The following is a 26,570-nucleotide window of genomic DNA, read 5'->3' as shown; positions in this document are numbered from 1 at the left end:
TTATCACGAGTTACCCCGTTACAGGGTATTTAATTCTGGACAAGTTCAAGGGGGAGGAAATATGGTACAATGGAAGACAAGAAATACACATAAGAATATCACACGACGGCTACATTCACTTACATTCTTATAGAGGATACATTGTGTTTTTGACCCAATGATCTAAAATTGACATTCTGGTTCTTATGCTGGACACAGACACACAGATTTACAGATGACAATGCATTGTAACGAGGAGACTTCTTCAGGCTTGGCTTTTCTTCTACCAAATCCAATGGTCTACCATCTAATAGACTTCTACTATCAGCACAAGACAAATCACAGTAGACATTAGGAGTCCGTTGGACACCAGCAGATAACTTGCCTTGACTACTCGCTTCCTGCCATTTGTCTTTTCCATCAGCAGGTATAATTACCAGGCTGGCTGATAAATCTGTGCTTCCGTCCCCAACATTGCAATCAATGTGGAAATCCCAGTCCTGGCTGAAAGCTCTTATGATCAATCCTCTGCACCTGAGGGACCCTTCTAAGACATGCACAGAACAAAGTCTACATCCTGCACCTGTCTGTTTCTTAGGGCCGTTTTACACGGAACTAACATTTAAAAAAATAAATCGCTAGATTGCGCAAATGTGAACGATGATCATTCAGTATAAATGTAGCCAACGATTGAACCATGCCCGAGAATGCGTTTGCTCCTCGTTCAATTTATGCAGGCAAAAAAAAAAAAGTTCAAAAACCGTTGCGTGTGAACAGCGATCGCTTAGTCATTCACATTCACTGAATGTCGACGAATGATTTGTGAGTTCAATTCCTAATGACCTATCTCCCTGTATAAACCGGCTTCATGCGTAAACTCTGTCATCGTTCGTTTGAGCTAACGATTTATCGCTTCGTGTAAAAGGCGCCTTAGAAGGTTCCCCCAACAATAAACGGACCACTGCGTGTATGGCTGCTGTGATCCTCATTGACCATCGGAAGTCCACTGGGGCACCAAGAGGGTAGTAATCAAGTCCTACACAACACCACAGGCGGTGAAATGAGGCATAGCATAGTGCCCCATTGACATTAATAGGCCATCCATGTAATACTTAGTGTGCCAGGTCCTCCAGAGCCCATCATTGTAGCTGTTCTCCAGTATGGGTAACCATTGGCAGCCTCAAACGGACTCCGAACCATACAACTCTAGTCATATTACAGTGCGTACCGCACAGCCATTGTATCCATCACATTCTTGGACTATTCCTGAGTTCTACCTGTACTAAAAGCAGCGATTTTGTGGAGTGTCTCACTATACATAATAACGCACCCTACTAATCTTTCCCATTGGCCTATATTCCAACCATGGTAGACAAGTCATGCTTTAAGCTAAAACTTCTGTGCCACTTATATTAATAAGATAGCCAGTGAAAAATCTACAACGACCGCTCCAATTTCTCCTGAATGGATGCTCATGAGCGCCTCCTATAGATTACATCACTGACTAATACTGCTAGGCAAAGGCGGGACCGCCAACAGGAATCTAGTGTGTGGGTGACGTATACGGCTCTCCACCGAAATGTATTTCTGCAAAAATCTGATTAATATGACAGTAAGAGCCCAGGCACATGGCTGTATTGGAATTGCATCTGAGATTCTCGGGGGCAACTCACATCGGACAGCGTACGGACGAACATGTGTGCGCTGTCTGACTCCATGGGCAGTAGTCATTGCATGTCTATTTCTGATGCACAATATGGACCAGAAAAGGAAATGTTGCAATATGTTGTAGCCCAATTGACTAGAATGGGTCGCCCGTGAAATACACGTAGGGGGAATTCACCCTTATGAATGGGCACTTAGAGAAGATCGCATTGCAAGAGGGATGCTGCTTGACAGGCCCAAAGAAAAGACTGGTTGTTAGGGAGTGTATCCCCAGCAACCAGTTTGATAGACATAACTGGGCTGTCCAGCTTGAAGGTGACTTGGCACTTTGCTGGCAGCAGTCAAGTCCTACCCGTGCTCATCTCAACCTGCACTATTAATCAGCTTTTTCAGAAAACAGATTTCGATGGCGAGTCTCTTCACCCCATGTACATCGATGCAAATAAAAAGCTAAACTGTCAGCAAGTGGACAGTTACAAACACCGAATGGCCACTTTATTAGAGACACCGGCGCTTTCACGATTGGAGCTTGTCTGTATGGAAATTAGACATGTGACCCTGGAACTACAGCATATAATTAAGTTAATTTTTCCGTGGTTCAATTCAGTGTGAATCCACATAAAATCAAGCGATTGGAGCGATTTCCACTGCAGCCTGGTCATCGGTGTTAGACTCGCCAGACCCAATATTCCATACACTGCCAACCTTGTGGGGTTGAAAAACATCCAGCGAGAACGAATCCTGTGGAAGTAAACAGCTCGTTGCCAAAAGGAGTCAGAGGAGGATGTCAGGACTTGTTCTGATGAACAGGCCGTGCCCAGTCAAGCATATACAATGCTGGTGCTCCACCTAACATGTATAGGCTATAACAGCAGATGATCAGTTCCAGCGCCATTGCTATCTATGCGAAACAGAAAAGGGAGACTCCAGTGGGGAAAGGCCTACGAAAATTGTATCACTGAGCAGTGGAATGACATTGCCTGATCAGATGAATCCAGAGTTCCGTTGCACCATTGCTGATGGGAGGTCATAATTTGGTGCAAGCAGCATAAATCGATGAACCTTCCCTGGGCGGTGTCAATAGTTCAAGCTGGTGGATGTGGCACAAGGGTGTCGGGGATGTTTACTTAGCTCCCCCCCCCAGGTCCTTTGATACCTGCGGATGTATGCCTCGGCAGTGCTCAAGGATGGGCGTCTCTTATAAAGTGACCATTCAGTGGATAACACTGGCTCCACCTACATTATAGCAGCTCCACTTTATACATTCAGAGATCATCTTCCGCATGTATCTAACATGTTGCACAAACACTATAGATACAATCAGTGCAAGAACATGCATTAACAAAAATACATTCCTCATGCATGTCAACCAGTACTTCAATATCTAGCAATAAATACTGCAAATACTGACACGCGCCAGTACAATCACATCAGAGACACAATTCACTATGATAATAAGCAAGTCTCTCTCCTATGTCATCGTCGGTGGCTCATGGTAATAAATGTCCATGGACTTGGATGTATTTCCATCGTGGACCTGATGCTGGGCACCCTATGGGTCATGTTCAGGCTCAAGGATTTAGAAACCCTAGCGAGCTAGGATGTGTATTGCACAAAAATACCAGGATATGATCCCGATAGCACCGGAGGTAAGTAAGGAATCCTTACAACAGTCGGACGTCAGTGAAGACGTTTCTAGATCGGAAACTGATATTTACAAGGATAGGAGTGGAGGAGCCCCAAGCCCAGTGCATATGGGTAAGCTGTAAAGCAGAATGGCTTGATATGGACGGTGCACATTATGTGATGCTGTTGGGGGGCTCTGCTGGACTGATGCCATTAGAGCTCATTGGAGATGCTGGCGAGCCCCTGGCGTCTCTGATGAACAGTTCTTGATTGGCTGAAAATGTCAAAGGGATGAAGCCTTCATTATCTGCCGTCAGAGTGATCCAACAAGAGGAGCCTGAAAGAAAGAAGCAGTAGGGGTAGAATTCTTCTTAAAAAGTGTGAATATGTATGTATAACAAGTAGCTGCAACCATAAGTGGGCCACTCCCCTGCCTATCAGAAGAAGTTAAATGCAAAAACAATTGATAAAGGGTGCGCTAAACTTGACGAATGTGCCTATATAAGTACAACCAAGAGGGGGGCAAATGGGATGCAGCAGGCTGGAGTACAAAAAGGCAATATAGCAAGGTTAAAAAAAATATAAGAAAAAAGTAGCAATAGAAGTAAAAAACAACAATGTATCAATGGAAAAAACATTCACCCAGGAACAGCAGGTGGAGAACGGGAGCAAAAGGCAATAACCAGCAGTACAGAGAAAGCACAAGTGTGAGCTGCAGGCATTCCGTCCGGTAGTGGCTGCATGCACAGACACTGCGGGCTGGGGGTGACGTCACTTAGCCTCACTACGGAAGCTAAAAAAAGCCCAAAAAACTCCAACACCTATCGAGACCTGAACACTGGTCTCTTCCTCAGGAACTGCCACTTCTTAAAGTGGTATTCCCATCTCAGGAATCCCAATTCAATGTGTCCGAAATCCTGAAATACTGCACTCACCCAGAAGATATTTATTTCCAAAATGCTCTATTCTCCAGATATTGATTCCTCAGTTTTTTAGCTGTTTACTGCTTGTTGCCAAGGAAACAGGTCCCTCTTCTATGGATGGCTGGGATCTCAGGAGCGAATGTGCTGTAACATTCGGCCCGGCCACCCGCTGCAGCTGTGCTCTGCTATTTCTTTCCATTGAAAAGGTGGTCCATTCACCTGGCAACCAGCACTAAACAACCAGAGGAAAGAGGAATCAAAATCTGGAGAATGGAGCATTTTGGAACTAGATATTTTATGGGCAAGTGCATTGTTTTTGGACTTCAAAAACACTGAAAAAAGGATTTTCAAAATGGGAATACCCATTTAAAATATATAAAAGACTACAGTTGTCTGAAGTTGCCGAATTCGCTGGACCTGGATGACTCTCCTATCTGTAATGGAGCTTGACTTTCCTCCGACAGGTGATGTCAGAAAAAAAACGATATGGCACGCTCAATTTTTTAATGCCTGATCCTTTTGATCCCATCTGTAAACAAGTGGAACCAAACTTTATGTGTATGGGGGTGGAGGGCACATACATTTTACTATTCAACACAACCATGAAGCATTTTTTTTTTAACATAACATCTTTACACTTATCTGATTAATGTTGCCAATCGACATCAGATGCTAGTCATCAGATCCTGTAAACTAGGGTTTCCAAACTCCAGTCCTCAGGGACAGCCAACAGGTCCTGTTTTTAGGATGTAATTATCATCAGTGCCTCATACATTGCCACAGGTCTTATTACTATAGGATATCCTAACATGACCCGTTGGGGGGCGCTGAGGACTGGAGTTGAGAAACACTGCTGTAAACTACAAAGGACAGCAGATTGATGGACTTTATACCCTCAATATAAACATTTCCAGGAGATAAATGGCACCAAAGGTGTCTGGCAGCCACTTATCTTCCTCCTACTCTGCTGCAAACTCAAATATATAAGGCCTCCTACATACTTATACTTTAACCATCCGGAGTCCCTATGGCTCTGCCATACGCTCAGTGTGCCGCCATATGGTTCCTCGCAGGCTGGAGCTTGCTAAGATTTATAATTGGAAGCACACAGGGTTTTATTTAGTTATGTAGGATTCTGTAATTGTGGTTTGGAAATTAATAGAGATAGGACTCCCCTGTTGGCCATCATGTCCCCTTCCCCCTCTATAATAGCACGGTAGGTTTTTCATTTTGCAGTGATATTTGTGATCATCACAAATAAAAACCCTCCTGGCAACAAACCAGTAGTTCTTAACTTACCCAGTTGCATCTCCACCAGCGACAGACAGAAGAGCTCCTGGATGGTGGCGAGACGTAGCTTGTTGTCACACAGCAACACAGACTTCCTCGCCGTTAAGCAGTCCGAGTGATTCCTCTGTAAGTATAAGGAGAGACTTTAGAGAAAATATGGAGCCTTTACCAGAAGATTTTCGGTTGAGTAAATGGGTATTTGGAAGGGTTTTATGCAAAAGCTGTTTTATAATCCAACTTGAAGTTCATAATTTATCAAATGTTGCAATACTGAACTCATATCTCGGTACTACAGTCTAGAAACTTAATAGGGAGATATAGCTCTTGTTACACGGGCCAAGCTTGGGGTCTACGATTCCTATATGGCGGGTATCCCCATCAATTCATGGCTTCTGGACGAAAGTGGATCGGATGATTAATGAGCGTAGCCATCTTCAATGAGTCTTTGACTCTTCTACAGACAGTCTACTACAGTGTTCTCCAACTCCAGTCCTCAGGGACCGGCAACAGATCATGTTTTCAGGATTTCCTCAGTATCGCGCAGGTGATGTAATTATTGTCGGTGCCTCAGACAATGCCACAGGTGTTCTTACCATAGAATATCCTGAAAACAAGACCTGTTGGTGGTCCCTGAGGACTGGAGTTGGGGACAACTGGTCTGCGACACTTACTACTTGTTGCTGCCAAAACTGTGATCCCAGGTTACGGAAAAGTTAAAGTTTTTGGGTAAAGAAACTCAGTACCTGGAAGGATATGGAGAAACAGGTAGCTGAAGCAAAAGCTGCCCATACACCCTCAACAGCTGTTGTACAGATGACTGTACAATAGAGGTTTCCACCAACTTCCCTTTACAGATGAATGTTTGGCATGGCTGAACATTTAGGTTTAGAGAGGTAAGCCACACAAGACCGCTCTGACGGTGGTTTATCTCTTGAGGAACAAAAGGATTGTGTGCTGACATTCATCCTTCTCTCCCTCCAATATCATCTGTTGGAGGTACGTTGAGCCACCCCCATAGACATTAGACAGTTGTTGTGCCTGGCTGTTATTGGTGGAGTTGACCAAAGTCTAATGCGTATGTGGGCTTTAACATCTGAGGTGCTTGTTATTACCTACATAATTGGATGGTCTTCCTAATCCTCCCTACATATAGCATAAATGCCAATTGTCATCTGTGCCCTCTGCAACATTTTGTGATGTCCTTTCCATATTCGCTTCTCTCTGCCAGTGCTGGTCCCAATTTCAGCCTCAATCTTCCTTACGGTCACCAATAGCCCAAAGGCTCTAATCTATAAGGTTGGCTCGTCTCCATTTCTCAGGCTCAGAAATGGAAATCCCAGAGCTACAACTGAGTCTTTATCAGTCTGACATAAGAGCCTGAGCTGCCAAATCCAATTACTGCAGAAGTAAATCAGTACTCGGCCAGACAGAGCTGCAGCCACACATTCACTGCAATGGTGGAGATGGCCTATTACGTCCAGGATCTCGAAATGACTGGCAATTTCAGAACCAGAGTGATAATTGGATGACTTCTGCTTAATGTATGTGCTCAGCAAGGAGAGAGCTGCTTGACTCAAAGGGAAGGAGAAAAAAAGTTCAGAAATCTTTTTTTAACCCCTTTCCGACATCCACTGTACATGTATGGTGGAGGCCATCTGTCAGTGAATGGAGCGAGAACTGAGCCCACTCTATTCATGGCAGTCTGGGGCCTTGTGAAGGCCATCAAGGCCTTCCATGAATTACCTCCTATTAAGTCCTGCGACAGGGCTTAAAAAGGTTGTCCATTTGTAAACTGTGGATGGCCTTTTCTCAGGAAAGCTTATCAATAGTAGATCAACGGTGATCTGCTGCCCAGGATCCCTGCCAATCAGCTGTTCACTGGGCTGGTATGCTTAGGCACGGAGATGATTTTTGCAGGAAGCAGACAGCTCTGTTCTCACTGCAGGCCAAGTTCCCAGTCACTTCAAAGCGACATGAAGCAACTTATCAGTTATCAGCATCACAGCTGCAGACTTTCCTCACCTCCTTCCTGTGGACCCGGTCCCCCTTCGTGTCTCTGTTCCCAATGGCAGCCGCTGTCTTTTGCCCTCCCTCTCTGCCTCCCAAAGGTTCAGCGTGCACACCTAGCTTCCCTCCGAGTCTGTGCATGAACTCACCTTTTCTGTCCACAGCCAACCCAGACAGTTCCTGACCCATTTTAGGCTCCCTCTTCCCCTAGACAGTCTCTACAGTGTGCAAAGGTGCTTACTGTTCTGTCCATTCTCCTGGTTTTGATACGTGCCTGACTTCCCCAGTTTTCCCAACTTCTCTGCTCCCAACCTCAGCTTATTTATTGACCTTGTCTGCACTGACCCTGGCCTACTTCTTGGTTACACAAGAATTTTAACTGCCATGACCTTGGCTTCGTTCCTGGATTAGGTAGGTCTATGCCCTCCGGTAAACCTCAGAGGTGCATCAAGTTGCCTTTTAACTAATATTATTTCTGGAGTGAGGGTCTGGAGTTCCTGTAGCGAAGACAATACCCAAAATGATGGGGTTACCAGGGACCCTAGGTGCAGCCCTCGGATCGAACCCTAAACCAAATTGGTTTAGGAGGCACAGTGGATTTACTTTTGCTGCCTAGAATCAATTTATTTCTTCAAAAAGGTTTTTTTTTAACCCCTTAAGGAGCAGGCAGTTCTGTACCTTAAGGACCAGACACTTTTTAGGGATTTTACCCAAGTGGTGGTTTAACTGCCCTATTTTTTATCCTTCATCTACCAAAATTATTTTTGCTGCATTTTTTTCTCTTGACACATAGGGCTATTTTTTTAAATATCTTTTTTACTGCCTTTTTTCCCCAGTTTTTTAGTTTTATTGGGGGTAAAAAGCTAAAAAAATTATTATAGCATATATTTTTCTTAAGCCGTATATTTATGCTAAAATAAAGGAATGGGTTCATTTTGTATCAGATATTTTGATATATAATATATAAGGTTTTGGATTACAGGACGTATACGGTGACTGTTTTGGTTGGCGTCGGCTTTGGGCCATTTTCTTTTTAATGTATATAGATTTTATTTTATAGTTCTGTTTTACTTATTTATGTAATTATTAATTTTTTACCATCTATGTTCTCCATGATATCATATAAGACCTCTGGGGGACATTTATGTCTTTTTTTTTTTATTTGACACTTTACCACTGTAGCTGAGGCATCCATAGGAGCCCCAGTTACAGGGAAACATCCCCCTGTAGTAACAATAGTCACTGGCAGAGCTGATCAGGGTCTGCTATCACACTGCAGCTCTGCTGTAACAGGGGATACTGGTGGTCACGTGACCCCCGGGCATCCATCGTGGAAGTTATACTTCCACCTTCTAGTACATAGCGCTCATTGAGCGCTGTGTACTCGGGGAAGAAGGCAGAAAGGGTTAAAAACTTATTTTCCGGGTTATCAGCTGTGACTGCAAAATAAAGATAACATGTCCTGTTTACTGCACCATTATTGCTGCAAATCGAAATTCCCCAAAATGACAAAATTGTGTGTGTGTGAGAAATTTTTAATAGTTTTCCAATACATTATATATGTTAAAATGGTACCACCGAAAAATACAACTCGTCACGTAAAAAAACAATCAATCCTAAAAATAAAAAAAAATAAATAAAAATGAAGTCCGTGGCTGAAAGGGGTTTAGGGGACAAATGTGATAGATTCCGACTGAGAACATTCATCGAACCACAGCACGGAGGAGATCATTCAATCACAGCTTACAACAATACATCCCAATTATTTTAGACAGCATTAGACTACATTGACAAGGTAATCGTCAATGTGCGATTTTCACAGAAATGTGAAGAGTTTTTGATTAAAATTGAGAATATTGTTCATGTGAATGCGCCCTTGGGGTGTGATTAAAACTAGAAGTTTCTAAAATGCTATTTTCTTCCACCAAACTTCCTAAATGTCATTTTGTATACCTTGAGGGGTGTTTTTTTTGTAAAGGAGGTGATTTCTGGGGAGTTTTCTGATATATAGGCGTTAAAAGTCACTTCAGAACTAAACTAGTCAAAAAAAAAATGTTTAGGGAAATTTTCGTAAAATTTTGAAAAATTGATTCTAAACAAATCAAATGATGTTAAAAAAAAAAAAAAAGGAATAGTGGCATGAAGTAGATTCATGGCAACTGTACATTCTTGAACTCCTGGCATCATGGCGCTCAGGATGCGAGCGCTGATGTCAGGAGAACAAGTGCGGCACTGCAGTACTGGATCCCGGCAGGCGTAGAGGGGCAAGTATGCTTCTGTTTATTATTTTCACACAGGGGGTCTTATTGAAAAGGGGTTACCCAGTAACCAGACAACCCCTTTAAGATGTGCTCCTTTCAAACATTCCTCTTTAAATGCAAACGTCTATGTAATAATAGAGAAAATGGAGCAGTCTCTTCTAATCTTGTTAGACGGTAATCTATGAAAGAGGCCGCATCATCCTCTGAATTAGCCGTAACCTCTGTTGAACTGTTCCAAGCCTTCTTAAAGGAGCATTTATACTCAAACTTTTACTTTTAGGATATCCAGGGAGCAGTAGTCCACTGGGAACTATTGGGAGTACTTTCTCCTTACTCATCCTGATGAAAGTAGCACACAGGCATAGCCTTGGGGACCTGCACTCATTTTTCTCTATATAATCTACCGGTTCTAGTCCCGGTTTTCAGCGTTCCAAGATGGCAGCTGCAATTTTCTATGCAGCTAATGTGCACTGTGCTGATTGGGCAATGCTGATCATGTGAGCAGCACTAGCCAATTAGAGAGCAGGTATAGTGCCTTGGGAGTCTAACACTACCAATCTGCAATGGGGCTTAGGTAATCTGAAGATTGCATAGAATCCTAGAATGGTAGAATTGGAAGAGACCCTCAGGGTCATTGGGTCCAACTACCTGCTCAATGCATAGGGAGTGGGAGGGAAATGGCATAGACCATCTTTGATGACCAAAAACATCAACCAGAATCGGTGGATTGGACAGACAGTAGAGAAGAACAAGAGCAAGTAGTATACCCCTTCTGGGTCAGTGTGTAATGCAGAAATCTGGCAGGGTCTCCTGGACAGATAAGGTGCCTCTATGGATGGTTCTCTCTGAACTCAATGGGCCATAAATCGTAGATGCTTGGATTGTGTAAATCTTGTGTTTAGTGGGTAAGTTGCAGCTGTACCAGGACTCACTATCATCCAAAATGGTATGGATGATTATAGGAAGATTCATACAAGTGGCGCCAAAACCACGGGATGTGGCATAACTTGACTCGATTCTAATCAAGTATCCAGGGATTCAAATATTAATTCCATTGACCAACAGATTTCAAGTCCTGTAACAACTTCTTCAGAGGGGCTGGTGGTGACACCTGAAGAAGGAGTAAACACTTCCTCTTACTCCTTCCTGTGCAGGAGACACTTAGAACTCCCTCAGGGAGTGTTTGTTTAATTATACACTCTGATGAAGAGGCTAAAGGACGTGAAACACGTTAGTCACTGGGCTAAATAAGGGCTTAAAAAAAAAAAAATAAAAAAAAAAATAAAAAAAAAAAAAAGGATCTGGTCCTCAGAAGGGCTTCAGTATAAAATTGGCTTCATTCAGACAGAGTAAAAACATCTTATGAAAAACTGCTCATGCGTTTCAAACAAGGACTAAGAACCTTAGACATAATAAAACACGTAAGGAGTTCCGATAAGATGCTTTTACTCTGTTGTCTTAAAGCTGTTCTTATACTGGCGCCATTCAGAGGGCCCGATACTTTTTTGCACATTTATAATAACGAAAATTAAACGTTTTAATTCATTATTTCAATCACGTGAAGTTGTGTCAAATTCCGTGTTTTTTGCCCCACAATCTTGTATGATTCATGAAGGGGAATCAGTGTGTGTGGGGGGGGGGGGGGGGGGGGGGGAATGAGTCTTCTCAAAGATGGCCACTATATAGAACATATGGTGGAACTGCAAAACATGTCACAGGAATTCTGCTAAAAACAGGATTGTGTTAAAAATTTGAGATGCCCTTTAAAATGTGTTTTGAAGTGGCCAGCCACAGAATAGTAGTTGGGTCCATGCTCTTGGGTGCAGAGGTATCCCACATCCAGTTATGATAAAACAAGGCAGCCAAGAAGCTGTCCATTATCATCTTCATTGTTCACTCTAGCGCTGGTTAACCCAGATATCATTGGGGTTAGTGTAGCTTCTAACACTTCTAAAAATCTTTTTGCCGATGACTCCTTAGCTACTTTGACCAATCCCGTAACACACAGTAGTTACCAGATCTTCTTCAAATGCTTGAGCAATTTTCAAATATATCAGATCTAAAATTCAATAAATCCAAGTAGGAAGTTATTTTTTGTAACACTCCCGAGCACACATGAAAACATACATAAAAGCTTTGGTTTTCAAAAACTGAAAACGCTTTACATACCTTATCTAGGGCTCAATCTTTCTAGGCCAGGGGTCCCCAACTCCAGTCCTCAGGGACCACCAACAGGTCATGTTTTCAGGATATCCTATGGTAAGAACACCTGTAGCAATGTCTGAGGCACCAACAATAATTACATCACCTGTGCAACACTGAGGAAATCCTGAAAACATGGCCTGGTGATCGTCCCTGAGGACTGGGGTTGGGGGGGGGGGGGGACACTGTTCTAGGCAGTTTATATACCCACAATAGAGATGAGCGAGCGTACTCGGAAAAGCACTACTCGCTCGAGTAATTTGCTTTATCCGAGTATCGCTGTGCTCGTCCCTGAAGATTCGGGCGCCGGCACGGAGCGGGGAGCTGCAGGGGAGAGCAGGGAGGAATGGAGGGGAGATCTTTCTCTCCCTCTCTCCCGCCCGCTCTCCCCTGCTCCCCGCTGCGACTCACCTGTCAGCCGCAGCGGCACCCGAATCTTCAGGGACGAGCACAGCGATACTCGGATAAAGCAAATTACTCGAGCGAGTAGTGCTTTTCCGAGTACGCTCGCTCATCTCTAACCCACAACTACCCCAAAATTATTCAAATCAATTTGACCGAGATCTTAAAAAAATTGGATCACCTTATATTTCAAGGACTGGTAAAACTAATACAATAAAAATGGTGGAGCTACAGAGAGTATTGTATTTGTTCCAGACTTTTCCCAACCACCCACCCCCTCAAAAATAAACAAAGCAAAAAAAAAAAAACCAAAAAAAACAACCTGGACTGCACATGACCAACAGCGAGGTGCCGCAGTCATCCGCAGTACGGAGAAAATCAGGTACGCAGGGTCTCCAGCGGGGCTCAAGGACGGTATTCACTGCGGGCCTCCCACATGTGGAGCCTGGTCCGCCCGTGTAAGCACAGCCTTATGTTCCAGTAGATCCCCCACTTTGGCTCAAATTAGAATCAGATCTTGCTTCCCCGTATGTGGTCTGTAGCTCCAGTATCTTGTCCACTATCTTCCACAGCCCAAATTACACTGGTCTCTTAAAAGGTGCTCTATTCTTAGGGCTTATTCAGACGTGCGTATATCGGCCGAGTTTTCACGCCCGGCCGATATATGCTGTCCCTCTCTGCAGAGGGAGGAGGCGGGCTGGGTGCAGTGCACTGAACTCCTGCCTCCTCTCCACCCCTGTCCACTGTTTGCAATGGGAGAGGCAGAGCTAAGGGCCCCCCCTCTCCGATTGCAAATAGAGGCGAGGGGGCAGGAGCTCAGTGCACTGCTCCCGCCCCGTCCCGCCTCCTCCCCCTGCAGAGAGGGACAGCATATATCGGCCGGGCGTGAAAACCAGGCCGATATACGCGTGTCTGATTAAGCCTTAAGGCTTTAAGGTGCTCTTACACCTAAGTGCATGAGCGAACGATGTCAGAGTTCACTCGTGCAGCCTCTTTACACAGGCAGATAGTTTTCTCGTTCACTGGCTAAATCGTGAAGTTGTTTACATTCGCTGTACCAGTAAATGCGAATGACTGAACGATCGGTATATAAACCGAATGAGCCAACAATGATTTTCATGCCCGCATGAAAATGCGCGATAATCAAACTAATTGTCGTTCATTGTTGGCAGGGTTTACACTGAATGATTTTTTTGAATAATCGTTCCGTCTAAAAAGGCCTGCGTGGAGGACTGTTAAATATAGACTGCAATCTCAAATACCTCCTGCAACACCTATGCTGGCCAATCCTTTTTTCAACCTCCTGGCACCATCGGGTGCAGTGACTTCTTATGGTCAATTTACACGCAAAGATGATCGCTCAAAAGTCATTAGAAACTGACAGTTATGAGCGATCATTTTGCATTAGGTGCTGATGGGCTAATCAGACCATTAGTAGATAACTAGCTTCATTTGCATGTATTTAGAGAGAAGCGGGTGGTCTGTCCTCTAAATACATCACTTCTGTTCTGCCGCTGGCTGCATACAATGTTATCAGCACTGCCTGCGGAAAACACATATTGCGGTCCCTGAGAGGGACCGACTGCTTTTATGCTGAGCTCAGCGATGGAAGAAGAGTGCATGGCAAGTGCACAATGGGCACACATTTACATGTTACGGCTATCACTCAAAAGCGGTTTAGCCGAATTTTGAGGGATCATCGTTGCGTGTAAATCAGCCTTTACTCTACTTTAGAATCTATAGCTCTGTATACTCAAGAATTAGTTTGTCATCTTAGATACAGGACTTCAAAAAAAATCTGATGAGAAACTTCCTTCATGTTAGGTGAGAGGAGGACATCCATAGTCCCCCATCTCCCTTCTAGGTGGGAGCTTTGCTGTGAAACATTGAGCAAGGGAAGCTGGACGGCTTCTTTAACGACTGAAGATCTTACATATATTTAACTATGCACCAATCAGGCTGAATGCCATTTACTTCAGTCTCCCCATTATGTTGTAGAGGTAGTCAGACAAACGAGAGCCATATTTCATATCTGGTGGTCTTGACCATTAGTGAAAAGATTCTGGACTCCGGTCATAAATCTAGCTGAGGTTACAGGCCACAAATGTCCAAAGCTTTCCAGCATTTATCTTCTCGGAGATAAACCCTTGGAGATCTCCAGACAACTTCTTAAGCTCAGTCAATTTGTCCTATTGATAGCAAGGAAACATGTGGCCGCCAAGTGGAAATACCCCACCTTTTAGCTGGTCGCAATTATCTTGCCTATCAACATCATGCTACGTGAAAATTTAAATGCGATTCTTATTGATAACGTAGCGAAATTTCAGAAACTCAAACTTGCTAGATTTCCTCTTCCCACTCTCCTGGTGTTAGATACTACATCTTACTAGAATAATGTACTGGAGATGGTCCAAGATGTATCATGGTCCCAATTATCCTAAAAGTTATGCATTTACATGACATAGGAAACTTATATTTCTATCCATTTCACTTAATACTGTTACATCATAATAGGAATAAAGTTTACTTGATATTAAATTCTGGATGGAACCACGTTTTCGGCATTACAACTCAAGAGTAAAATAAGCGAACTACCTGGCATAAGATGGTAACATACGGAGCATCTCCAGCGGATGGGTAGGACAGATAAGTCTTCCTTCCGTTTTGCGCCAGATCTGTTAAATCAGACAGGCGTTGTTGTAGATTGGACATATTGCAGCAAAGTCGCTCCAGATTCCGGGACACATGCAGAATATCATGATCAGGGACTGTGGTGGCATTCTTTGTTGAGTTGTTGCATGCTTGGGATTGCAATTTTGGAGAGGATGGTCTGCTTGAAGGTTTCCGATGAGTCTCTAAACCTAGTATTACTGACCTATTCTTCGGCTCGGTGTCCAAGTGATGCAAAGTCATTGGGGTCTTTTTATCATCAAAGTCACTGGCGCTGGATGATGGGCTTTGATCACAATTGTAACTTCGAATCTCTTCTATGAGTTGCTTTTTGCTTAAAGACTGACGTCCCGAGGAACTTCCTGGGATCAACAGTTCACGACAAGCAGGAGCCTGCTCGTGTTTGTATAAGCAGTCCACATACTTCTTCCTTCCATGTAATATAGCCGAAGAATCAAAGCTGGAGTGTGCACTCGGAATGTCAGAGTCTTCTTCGAACATTACCTCCTTTACCATCAGGCGGATTATATATTTATCGGAGCTGGAAGATGGAAGAAATGCTGGATCACATGTCTTCTGCCTCCCAACCAACACCAACAACATCTTATCTGTCAAAAAGTACAAGCCTTTAGGTCGTTCATTCTTCTCCAGTTGGATTTGTTGGATGTTGGGCATGTTTGTGGAAGTTAATGAATAAACTAGAACATGGCTACATGTGTTTGAAGCAACTGCTACAATATGTGCACCAGGATCGAATGCTAAGATGTCTGGAACTAGAATCCCAGGGATACTAACTTTCCGTGTGGACGTCACTTTCTTCTCAAAGTTCACAAGGATGAGATGTGAGGAGTCTTGTCCGCTTCCTGTTATGTAGTCCTTGCGTTTCAGGTTAAGAAGAGGACTCAGGTCAGATTTGGAATGGTTGATTAAGATATGAGTTAAGTCCACAGTCCCAGGTGAAGTAACCGGCGAATCTGTGGAGAATGAAGTCCCAGAATCAGTGGATTTTCGCCCCACATCTAAAGAGAATTCTTCATCCATGAGCAGCAAGCCTGGTTGGGTGGAGATCGTTATTTCGGAGGTTGCTGGCACATCGAATGCAATGCCGGAATTTAACGCGCATAGTCTGTCCAGGGGAAGCTCTGTAGCAACAGCCACCTGAGAGTCAACTGTTGATTCAATAGCACAAATGTATCCACCAACATCGAATATAGGGCAAAAGGTACAAGGATTTAACATTTTGTGCTTTCCATCCCAAATATAGGAATAAAGCGCGCTACTAATGGCGACAACCAAACGGCTTCCATCTTTAGTCCAGCAAGCACAATGGACGACCCCCGTGCTTTTAATGTCCGCCTTAACACTACAATTATCTGAACGAACAGAATACAAGACAGAGACATCCCGTTTTGTTAAAATAACCAAGATGTCTTTATTTGGATGCCACACACAACCCTGTGGGAGAACGGGCAAGGGGTCCCCAACTTCACAGGTCTGGGAAACAACCAATTTGTTCTTCTCCGAATTATTGTAATACATCTGCCAGACAGTGACGTGTTTCTTGTGTTGAACAGCCAAAAGAGCAGGTATGTCGTTGGCGTGAGCTGGACCCCAGTAGAGGCCATGAACATGTTCAAACTGTCCAATCACAATGGAGTTGCCAAACTTGGGGTCTTCATTATGAAGGTGCAAAGCTGTTAGAATAACTTGTTTGCCATCTGTCCAGGCTAAGCCGTGCACTGGATGTATGGCTTGGTACAAGGCGTTGAGGCCACTTCTCAGAAGTTTACCCTTTCCTAACTCCATGGTTTTTCATTCAGAACATCTGTGGACACAAATAAATAGAATAAATATATCCGTTAGGTGCTCCATAAACAGCCACCAAACTGTCTAGTACGTGGTTTCACATAGGGTTTTAGGAGCTATTATCGGGAAGTGGAAACATCTTGGAGTTACAACAGCTCAGCCAAGAAGCAACAGAACACACCAATTCACAGGCTGCCAATTGCTGAAGCAACGAAAGAGGTTCCAACACACCAAACCTGCCAATCCAAGTCTTTATGGAGCTCACTTGATTTCCAAAGTTGAAGGTATAAATTGTCTTCGTATGGTGTACTTAACGCTACTCGGAAAAGCAGCTATGTACCATTATCCCTCGTGGGCGCTATGCATTGAGTTAGGTAATGTTCTCAGGACATCCACAAAGCTGTATGCCTCCAACTTTATGAGGAGAGTTTGTGGAAGCCTGTTTGCTTTTACAGCATGACTACGCCCCTTGTGCAAAGAGAAGACCATAAGGCTGCCTTCACATTGGCGTGAAAACGCACAAGATTAATGCGTTGTGAGGCAAACAAGTCTCGCACAAATACGAAGCCCTTTCTTTTGAATGGGTCCGTACACATTGGCGAAGTTTTACCACATGGCACCGTGATGCGATGCAGGAAACAAATCGCAGCATGTCCTATCTTTCTGCGATATCTCCTATTGTTTTCAACGGGGCTGGCGGCCTGTTGAAGGCAATTGGAGAACTCCACAATCCTCTGCTGCGGCTGTGACAGCGGCTACGGAGATTCCCTTCATCCTCGCAGTGATGCAAAGCTGTTTTTATGTGAAAACGCCTCGCATCCACGGCGCTTTCACATGGTGGGGAGCGCGATATCAAGCCATGAATCACGGACGATTTCGCGCTCGCCAGTGTGAAGGAGCTCTAAGGGAGAGTATCTTTAATGGGAAACTCTTTTAAGGCCCATTTACACTGGCAGATTTTCAGCTGTTAATGGAAATTGACTCGACACAGCAAGTTGATCAGCGCTCCACTAGCTCCAGTTATATGGCGCAATCACCAGTACTGCATGTGACCAAACAGCCAAATGATTGCTTGGGCACATACAGTATCATTACTGTCGGCAGCACATCCCGGTTTACATGGGAGGGCGTGCTGCCGATAACGAATGGTTTTTATGCCCGCATAAAAGATGTGGCCAATGACAAATAAGCGTTTGTTTGTCTGATGGCTGAGCATGTTTAAACTGGGCACCGATTGGGAAAGAGGGTTCAGAAATACCAGAATCCAGACGTAAAACCATACAAGGTTCTTCAGAATCTGGTGGGGATGGGATCTTATACGATAGATGCACACAACCCAAATAGGGTCATTGAAGGGTGCAAGTACTGTCCAAGCACAAATAACCCGCTGCTAGAACTTTAACTTCCAAGACATTTAGTACTGGTGGGGGACACTTAAAGTACAAAAATAAAAAAATATATTTTCTATCTGCACCTGATTATCCAAAGACAGTCCTCAGTTTAACTCAGAACTTCCTTAAGGGTACGATCACACATAGTGGAATTGGTGCAGATTTTCAGCAACCGCATTAAATATTGCATCAAAATCTGCACCATTGGTAACACACATTTTGATGCAGATCCGCAGTAAACTTCATCCCTTCAACTGAAACGGTGAAATCAGTCACAAATCCACAGCCAATGTGAAAACGTACCCTAAAGGAGTTTGCCAGCTATTTGTATTATGATATGTCCGCAGGATAGGCCATCAATAGTTCATTGGCTGGGGTACGCCGCTTGGGACCAAAGCCTGTTAGTTGTTTGGGTGCCAGCTTTCAGCGCCACAACAAAGTATACAGAATATAAGAAAATCACTCCACCCCCTGTGTAGTGGTTGGTGCTAGTAATAATCATGATAGTTGTGCCTGCAATTACCAGCACCAGCCACTACACAGAGATCAGAGCTATCTGCTTCAGCTCTGTACACCAACAGTGGGTGCTCAAACATCTAATCTACCAGGCTCCCAAGCGGCAGACCACAGCCAATGAACTATTGATAACCCATCCTTAGGAACATCATTAGAAATTGTGCAGAAAACTAGAGATGAGCGAACACGTTCGGCCCCGCCCCTTTTTCGCCCGAACACCGAACTTTGCGAACACCTCGGTGTTCGGGCGAAAAAGTTCGGGGGCCGCCGTGGCAGCGCGGGGGGGTGCGGCGGGGAGCGGGGGGGAGAGGGAGAGAGAGAGGGCTCCCCCCTGTTCCCCGCTACTGCCGCCCGCGCCGCCGCGCATCTCCCCGCCCCCCGGCGGCACCCGGACACTTACGCGCGAACACTCCAGTGTTCGCTAAAGCCGGTGTCCGGGTGCGGATGTGTCCGTTACGGACACGTTCGCTCATCTCTACAGAAAACCCATTTTATACTGCTGATGACAAATCCACACAATTAATCAACTATTAATGACCTGAAAGGGTTAACTGCTTGGCATCTCCATGGATCAGCTGAGGCTGCTGTTAGGGTGGACAGAGCTAGGAGCCTCTTGTTTGATCAGTTAACCCCTTTAGTGGCACGCCCGAAAAATCTCCGGGCTTCCTGCACTGACTATGCAGTTAAATCCCAGAAGATTTCCGTGGACAGCTCTAGTGCTGAAATGTGCAGAGCACTGAGCTGTCATCTGAAATCTTCCGGGGTTTTTACTGCATACTCAGCGCAACAAGCCCCAGAGATTTCCCTGCCATAATACCAAGTGTCAAAGTAGTACAGTACTGTCAAATACTTGCGAAATTAAATTGCATTGTTGACTCATTATAAAACCTGCCCTGTGAGGCATGACATGGTAATAATAAACCTGCCACTGAAGGGGTTAATCGCAGGGGCTGCTGCCAGGATGGACATCGGGAGACTAGTTGGATTAATTTCTGGTGGTATTCGATTCTTGACGATCTGCTATCGATAACCTTAGGAAAGGTCATCAATAGTTGATTGATGGGGGTCTGCTGCTTGGGATTCTCACTGATTAGTTAATCACCGGGCCCACTGTTAGTGTGGACGGAGCACTTTCAACAACGGGAGCTGTGCCTGCAGTACCAAACCAGGCAACCACAATCCGAACAGCGCTATCAGCTTCCAGCACTCTCCACACTAACAGTGGGCCCGGGGATCAACTAATCAGTCAGGATCCGAAGCAGCAGATCCCCAACGATCGATACCAAGGATAGGTCATCAATAGCAGATCGGCAAGAACCCAACACCACCAGAAATTAATCCAGCCAGTCTCCCGATGCACGGGCCCCCTTAACGAAGCATAAAGGCTATAAAGTTCAAAATCTTCAGTTCAGCACAAAGATGATTAAAATGCCAACTTTTACTGTAGAAAAGCCAAAATGTCCTCAAACCAGAGGAAAAACAACACAAATCACTGATGCAAGGACTCGGTGCTTGTCTGAAATGCGTCAGGTGATGTAGGCTTATTCCTCCGGTTTGAGGATGCTTGGCTTTTAATTTATTCGAGAAGCCAATACACCTGCTGATTGGCTGCTGGCCGGATCTGGTATGTGATGGAAATACACAGCTCCGTACTCTGTGCGGTGGCCAGACTGGTACTGCAGGCTCATTCCTTTCTAGTCCCGGACAGTAGCGCAGCGTCTCCGGTGAAGAGCTGGTTGGCAGCTATATATCCTGAGGATAATTCATCAATAGTTAAAAGAGACTCTGTCACCATCTTTTTGCACCCCTCTCTCTGGGCAGCATAAGGTAATGACAGGTACAGTGATCGGTCTGCTGTGTGGATCCGTGCAGTAGTTTAGAAGAAACTTGCCTTTTATCATTTACAGCACATGCATAGAGGACTACTTAAAGTAGTCCTAGATATTCACGAGCGGCAGGCTAGGCACACCCACCCCGACCTCCAGCCAATGATAGCTGTCTGCCTATTACTGTGTACAGAAAGAGCAGTCAATCATTGGCTGGAGGGAGGCGTGGGCGCGGCTAGGTTGCAGCTCATAAATATGCAGGACTACTTCTGTATCTGTCAGCAACTAATAAAATGCAAGTTTCTCCCAAACTACTACACAGATCCGCCCGGCAGACACATGACTGATCAGTGTGGTCATCACTACTTTATGGTGATCTCAGGGAGGGCTGCAAAAATATGGCAACAGATTCCCTTTAAGCCTGGGATCAATTTACAGGATCACAGGGGAGATCCTCAGAAGGTGCCATAGATGACCTCTGGGAGATATATATATATATATATATATCTATCTCACTACTCCGCCAACACGCAGATGGAGGGATACTGATGCGTATCTGTAACCCGCTGGGAGTTGTAGTTGCACAACAGCTGCAGCACCACCCTGCAGACCCCGTAGATAGTCACAGTAAACTACTTACACGGCGGCACCCGGCTGGCACTTACCAATCAGAAGGAAGACTGCGGCCGGAGGAGCGAGGTTGCCTGGCCAGCTTCTGCAGAGAGGCGCAGGGCAGTTATCATGGCAGGCGATAAGTCTGCTTGCATTATCGCCCTACAAGGAGGAGGCACTAAGCTCTTTAAGCCATCTGGGGATTTTCCTTAGAGGGGAGGGGGAGGTGATGAGAAGCTCTACATGCAGAAGCTGCAGCAGGACCTGCAGCAAGGTGTGAACAGGCTGGCCCCTAGCTTAGGGGACACTATGGTTTCTACACTGTAGCAACTAGTGGCGTGTCTAGACTCCTCCCCTATAGCATCACACGCACTCTGCATCCCTGACAATACACACAAGGTGATATCATTAGGCGTACGACCCCCTATAGAATGTCCCCGGGCACATGCAGGCCCCCCAGTGTGCGCACGACCACCTCACCTGCCACCCGGACATCTCCACCGTCCGTACAACTGCTTCCCGGGCAGTGACGTCACCAGGCCCAGGGAGCTTCCTGATTGGCTCGCCGGACCGCCGCCCACTCATCTTCCGTACAGAGGCGTCCTCTATTCTGCGTCCTAGCAACGGGCGACGTCTTCACTCAACTTTATTGTCACCCGTTGCGGTGCGAACAAAACAGAAGCTGCGCTCGACGAGGAGGCGGGAAATAGCTGTGCAGGGAGGGAGCGATGGCGTTCAGGGGCTTTATCTGACAGGGAACATTTTTAAACCGGGAGCTCTTTTTGGGTTATATTAGGAGTCAAAAGGAAGAAAATATTTATGACATAATTTTTTTCCACATGAAAAAATTTTTTTTTGTATTTTTTTAATCACTTTTCCCAATAAGCCTTATTCCGGATTCACACGGGCGTATGCGTATTTGCGCACGCATGAACGCAGTGTTTTTGCTGAACGAACGTAGCTTTTTTTTGAGCGCACATTCACGTGATTTATTGCACTTTTTGCTCACGGGAAAAAAATCTGCATTGATGCTCCCAACCATAATGGGTCACAGGAGTGCGAGGTGTGTTTTTTGTTCCCTGCGCCATTCCACAGTTTTTCACGCATCTCCTAGTGTGTTTTGCGCACAATTACGCACCCTCATTGACTTCTATGGGACACTTGGAAATCAATGTGGTCTTCACTTCATATTGCGCTTGCAAGTTTTGCGCATATGACCCGTGTGAATCTGGCTCTATGGTACCATACTGCGTGATTCACCCTTTCACTACCAAGGGTCATTGATGCGTCTGCATGCAGGTCATATTGCGCAGTTCGGTATTTCCACCTTTTTAAAAAAAAAATTCTAACTTTTTTTATTTATTTTTTAGGTGATGTATCTACATGAGGCCGATTTCACACGGCCGAAAAGCTTGTGCGCCATTCGTGCGTTTCGAGATGCACCGCCTATTGATTCCAAGGGGACCATAAATACCTCGCATGCCATACGAAGTGAGCTTGGGAAACCTGATCCGCTATCGTGCATGAATATCGGAATTTCGCAGATGCGACGCAAAGTTTTTTTTGCCTGAAAATCCCCTCGCATCTATGGGCGAATCGCACGTTCACGAGCGCCCTACGTGTGTAGGAAGCCTGAGGGCGCGTTCTCTGCAGGACGAGTTGTATTTTTCAATGGTACTATTTAACCTACCATATAATAGATTGAAGGCTTTTAAAAATTGGTGTGAAATGGGAAAAAAAACACAATTGCATCATTTTGAGGGTCTCATTTTTTTTGTCAGGTCTTTATTCTGTGAGTCAGTATGAATATGGCGATACCAAATGTATACAGATTTAGGTTTTTTTTAAATATATGGTAATAATCAAAAAAAAAACCAAAACACCTTTTTTAAGATGGTAAAAAACATCGCTTTCTGCCACCATATTTCGACCCCCCATAACTTTTTTTATTGTTTTGTCAATGGGGCGGTGTGAGGGCTCGTTTTCTGCAGTGCGACCTATAGTTTTTATTTACTTAAGGCCGCCTACACACAGGAGGTTTAGAGTTGCAGAAACCACGATTGGCACCTGCGTTGACGATCCGCGGTAATACGCGTCCATAGGAAAGCAAGGGTTTCCGCAGCTCCGTGCAACACATTGCGGATTTGGATTGCGGTTTCTGCAAGCAGAAATAAAATCGCAGCATGCTCTGTTGGACCGTGGATTCCATGCGGACGGGCTCAATTGATCTCTATGGAAGCGTTCGATCTGCAATGGGGATTTTTAGACAGATAGTTCCCAGGTTGCTTGGAGACCAAGCGGGGAGGAAAGGCAGTGCTTGGGCTCGCAATTTTTTTTCCAGCGCAGAAGACCTTCCGTGCAACCGTGCACATCAGCATGGAAAAACTCTCAAATCCGTGATTGTCTGCAAACATTTTAAATTAATTTCCGCATTGAATCCATATGTGGAAATCACCTCTGCCATGTGCAGGCGACCTTATTCTTGTAGACACAGTGATAAAAACAAACATGATTCTGCCATTATGTATTTTTATTTTCTGATGCAGTTAACCATTCCCGGGTGAATGGGATGTTGTTGTAAATTGGACATCTTCTAAATGATTTCATCACTGCTGATCCGGTTTACACTGTATAACCAACTACCCATTTCAGATTTCTGGTATAGGATTAACAAGGCAACTGTTAGGTGGATTCACAACTGGCTGAGTGATCGTACTCAAAGAGTGGTCATAAATGGCTGCACATCCAAGTGGAAGAATGTGTCAAGTGGGGTACCACAAGGCTCTGTCCTGGGCCCAGTGTTGTTCAACATTTTTATAAATGATGTGGAGGAGAGAATTGAGGGGAAACTGATCAGATTTGCAGACGACACACAGCTAGGAGGATTATCTAACACTAGGGAATAGAGGGAGTATTAAAAAAGATCTAGAAAAGCTTGTACAGCGGGCGGCGACTAACAGAATGGTATTTAACAAGGAGAAATGCAACGTTCTACATCTGGGCAAGAAAAATGAAAAATCACATACAGAATGGGAGGAATTGGGCTAAGCAGCAGCACATGTAAAAAAGACTTGGGTATACTAATAGATCATAGACTGAACATGAGTCAACAATGTGATGCAGCAGCCAAAAAGGCAAATACAATTCTAGGAAGTATTAATAGAAGCATAGAGTCTAGGTCACGTGAGGTCATTATCCCCCTCTAATCTTCCTTAGTCAGACCTGATCTGGAATACTGTGTCCAGTTCTGGGGACCCCACTTTAAAAAAGACATAGACAAACTGGAGCAAGTTCAGAAAAGAATTACCAAGATGGTGAGCGGTCTGCAAATCATGTCCTATGAGGAACGGTTAAAGGGGTTCTGACATGAATAAAAAAATTTTATTTGGGGGGCGTGGCCAAGCAGCCAAGCTGACCGGCCGCATGTAGGAGAAGCTCCTGCACAATCCGGCTGAAAATAGCATCCTGAACCCATCCTGAGGGCTCCCGGACCCGATAACCATCACCTGCAGTGGGGGGAGAGGAGACCGAGCTGCCCGCGAAACACATACAGCTCCCGCGGCCAAGGTAATACCGGCAGCGGACCCGCGATGCCGCGACCGCCGCCGGGAAAAGAGGAGGCACGAGAAGCGCATAGAAGAGGCCCCCGGAGCGCCGGTAACAGCGCAGGGACAGAGATAACTAAACGGAGGGGCAGGGGAGAGAGCGGCAGAGCCGGTGCCTCAGTACAGTCCCAAGACCAGGAGCTGAGCTCTTTCCCGCCACAACCGCGGGGGGGCCGAGGGGGACGCTGCAAGGCACAAGCAGTAGCTGGAAGTATACACAGGGCAGCACATACAGCCCTGTGCAGAAAGCATTTATAGCCACCACTGTGCCGAGGCCATCTCCAACAGTATATAATCACTGGCCCCAGATATACAGAAAGCACAACACAGCCAGCAGCCACCCCCCAAAGAGGAGGAAAAGCGTGCACAAAAAAGTGAGCACTACACCCCTGACTAAAGGGTGACTCCAGGGCCACAATAGCACCGAAGTGCAGCTGCAGCAACCCCTATAGGGCAGAGTACCCAGTATCTAGTGCACAAAGCAGATACCCCGAAGAAGAGGAGGATTAAAACAGAGACTTTTATAGGCCCCCTGCTGGGACCTCAGCACTCCGTATAAACCACCCCTCCCGAAAGAGGAAAACTCAAAAGACATCACAATGGGCCCTACCAGACAGAGCCATGCAGCCGACAAACTAAAAGTATTCGCCAGGGGAGAGTCCCGTAAAGATTCTGGACCTGAACCCACTACACCCGCCACAGCAGGGACCTCAGCGGCAAAGAGCGCCAGCCCAGGACCACCGGAGGGCACAGTCCAAACCTTACAGCAGCTGTCTGAGCAACTTCTATCCGCAATACAGACGTCCACAGCCACTCTTACCGGCAAAATTGATGAAGTAAAAATGGACGTGAGCCTGCTAAGGCAAGATCTTCAAAACCTGAGAGAACGCGTCACAAATACAGAAGACAGAATCTCTACACTAGATGACACTGACTCCCCAATGTTGGCCACGATACGTGACCTTACACAAAAAGCTGAATATTGGAGACAAAAAGCGGATGACCTCGAAAACCGTTCACGACGGAATAACCTACGCATAGTGGGACTACCAGAGCGAGTTGAGGGGCAAAGACCCGAAGAATTCATGGAAAAATGGCTCCACGAAATTTTCCCTAATGCAGGACTCTCGCAAGTCTTTGTAATTGAGCAAGCCCACAGAGTGCCCATGAAGCCACCCATACCTGGGGCACCACCCAGACCCCTACTGGCGAAATTACTTAATTCCCGCGATAGAGACATAATCCTACAAGCCGCAAGAAAAGGAGGCCCCCTGCGCTATGACAATGCTGCAATATCCATATTCCCGGATTTCTCAGCAGACCTTCAGAAACAGCGGGCATCATTCTTCGGAATCAAACGGCGACTACGAGAACTGCAAATATCGTACTCCATGGCATACCCGGCGCGGCTACGAGTGGTGGATGGAGAACGCACCCGCTTCTTTACCTCACCATCTGAAGCAGAAGATTGGCTGGCTACCAGACGTCCACCAGAAGGACAGTAACGTATATGTAACCACTTTCCTTCCTCCCTCTAGGTGATGGGACTCTTGTATAAGCATGTAAAAGTATACTTAAAGTCCCTGTAATATATGCCAGAAACAGCGCCCTAGACATGAAAGGTCCCAGGACCCAAATTTGAGACGCAGAACCGAAACCTCAAATGCCTAAGGTAATATTCAACCCACACCCCTCAGATAATAGCGACAAGAAGTCCTCCCAGGTAATAACAGCCTGTACCTCTTCCTGACCCACTGTGTGCCCCCCCCTCTCACTCCCTGTTTCTCTT

General features: G+C 45.3%; 1 protein-coding gene across 2 annotated transcripts; it reads right to left on the bottom strand.

Moving 5' to 3' along the window:
* On the bottom strand, window positions 1–21,703 carry LOC136621291 (WD repeat and coiled-coil-containing protein-like). 2 transcript variants are annotated; one of them, XM_066596691.1, is made up of 4 exons: window positions 21,657–21,703; window positions 14,951–16,850; window positions 5,493–5,607; window positions 1–3,607 (listed from the first exon to the last, which is right to left on the bottom strand). In XM_066596691.1, the coding sequence occupies exons 2-4, from the start codon at window positions 16,829–16,831 to the stop codon at window positions 3,444–3,446; spliced, it is 2,160 nt and encodes a 719-aa protein (XP_066452788.1). In that variant the 5' UTR covers window positions 16,832–16,850; window positions 21,657–21,703; the 3' UTR covers window positions 1–3,443. The 2 variants fall into 2 exon arrangements, with proteins under 2 accessions (XP_066452788.1, XP_066452798.1); XM_066596701.1 differs by lacking the exon at window positions 21,657–21,703 and adding an exon at window positions 21,230–21,604.
* Between the last annotated feature and the right edge of the window lie 4,867 nt (window positions 21,704–26,570).

This window comes from Eleutherodactylus coqui, chromosome 1 (assembly GCF_035609145.1).
Source record: "Eleutherodactylus coqui strain aEleCoq1 chromosome 1, aEleCoq1.hap1, whole genome shotgun sequence".
Classification (NCBI taxonomy): Eukaryota; Metazoa; Chordata; class Amphibia; order Anura; family Eleutherodactylidae; genus Eleutherodactylus; species Eleutherodactylus coqui.
The sequence above is the reverse complement of the archived record's forward strand: the minus strand, read 5'-3'. Positions and strand labels throughout refer to the sequence as shown.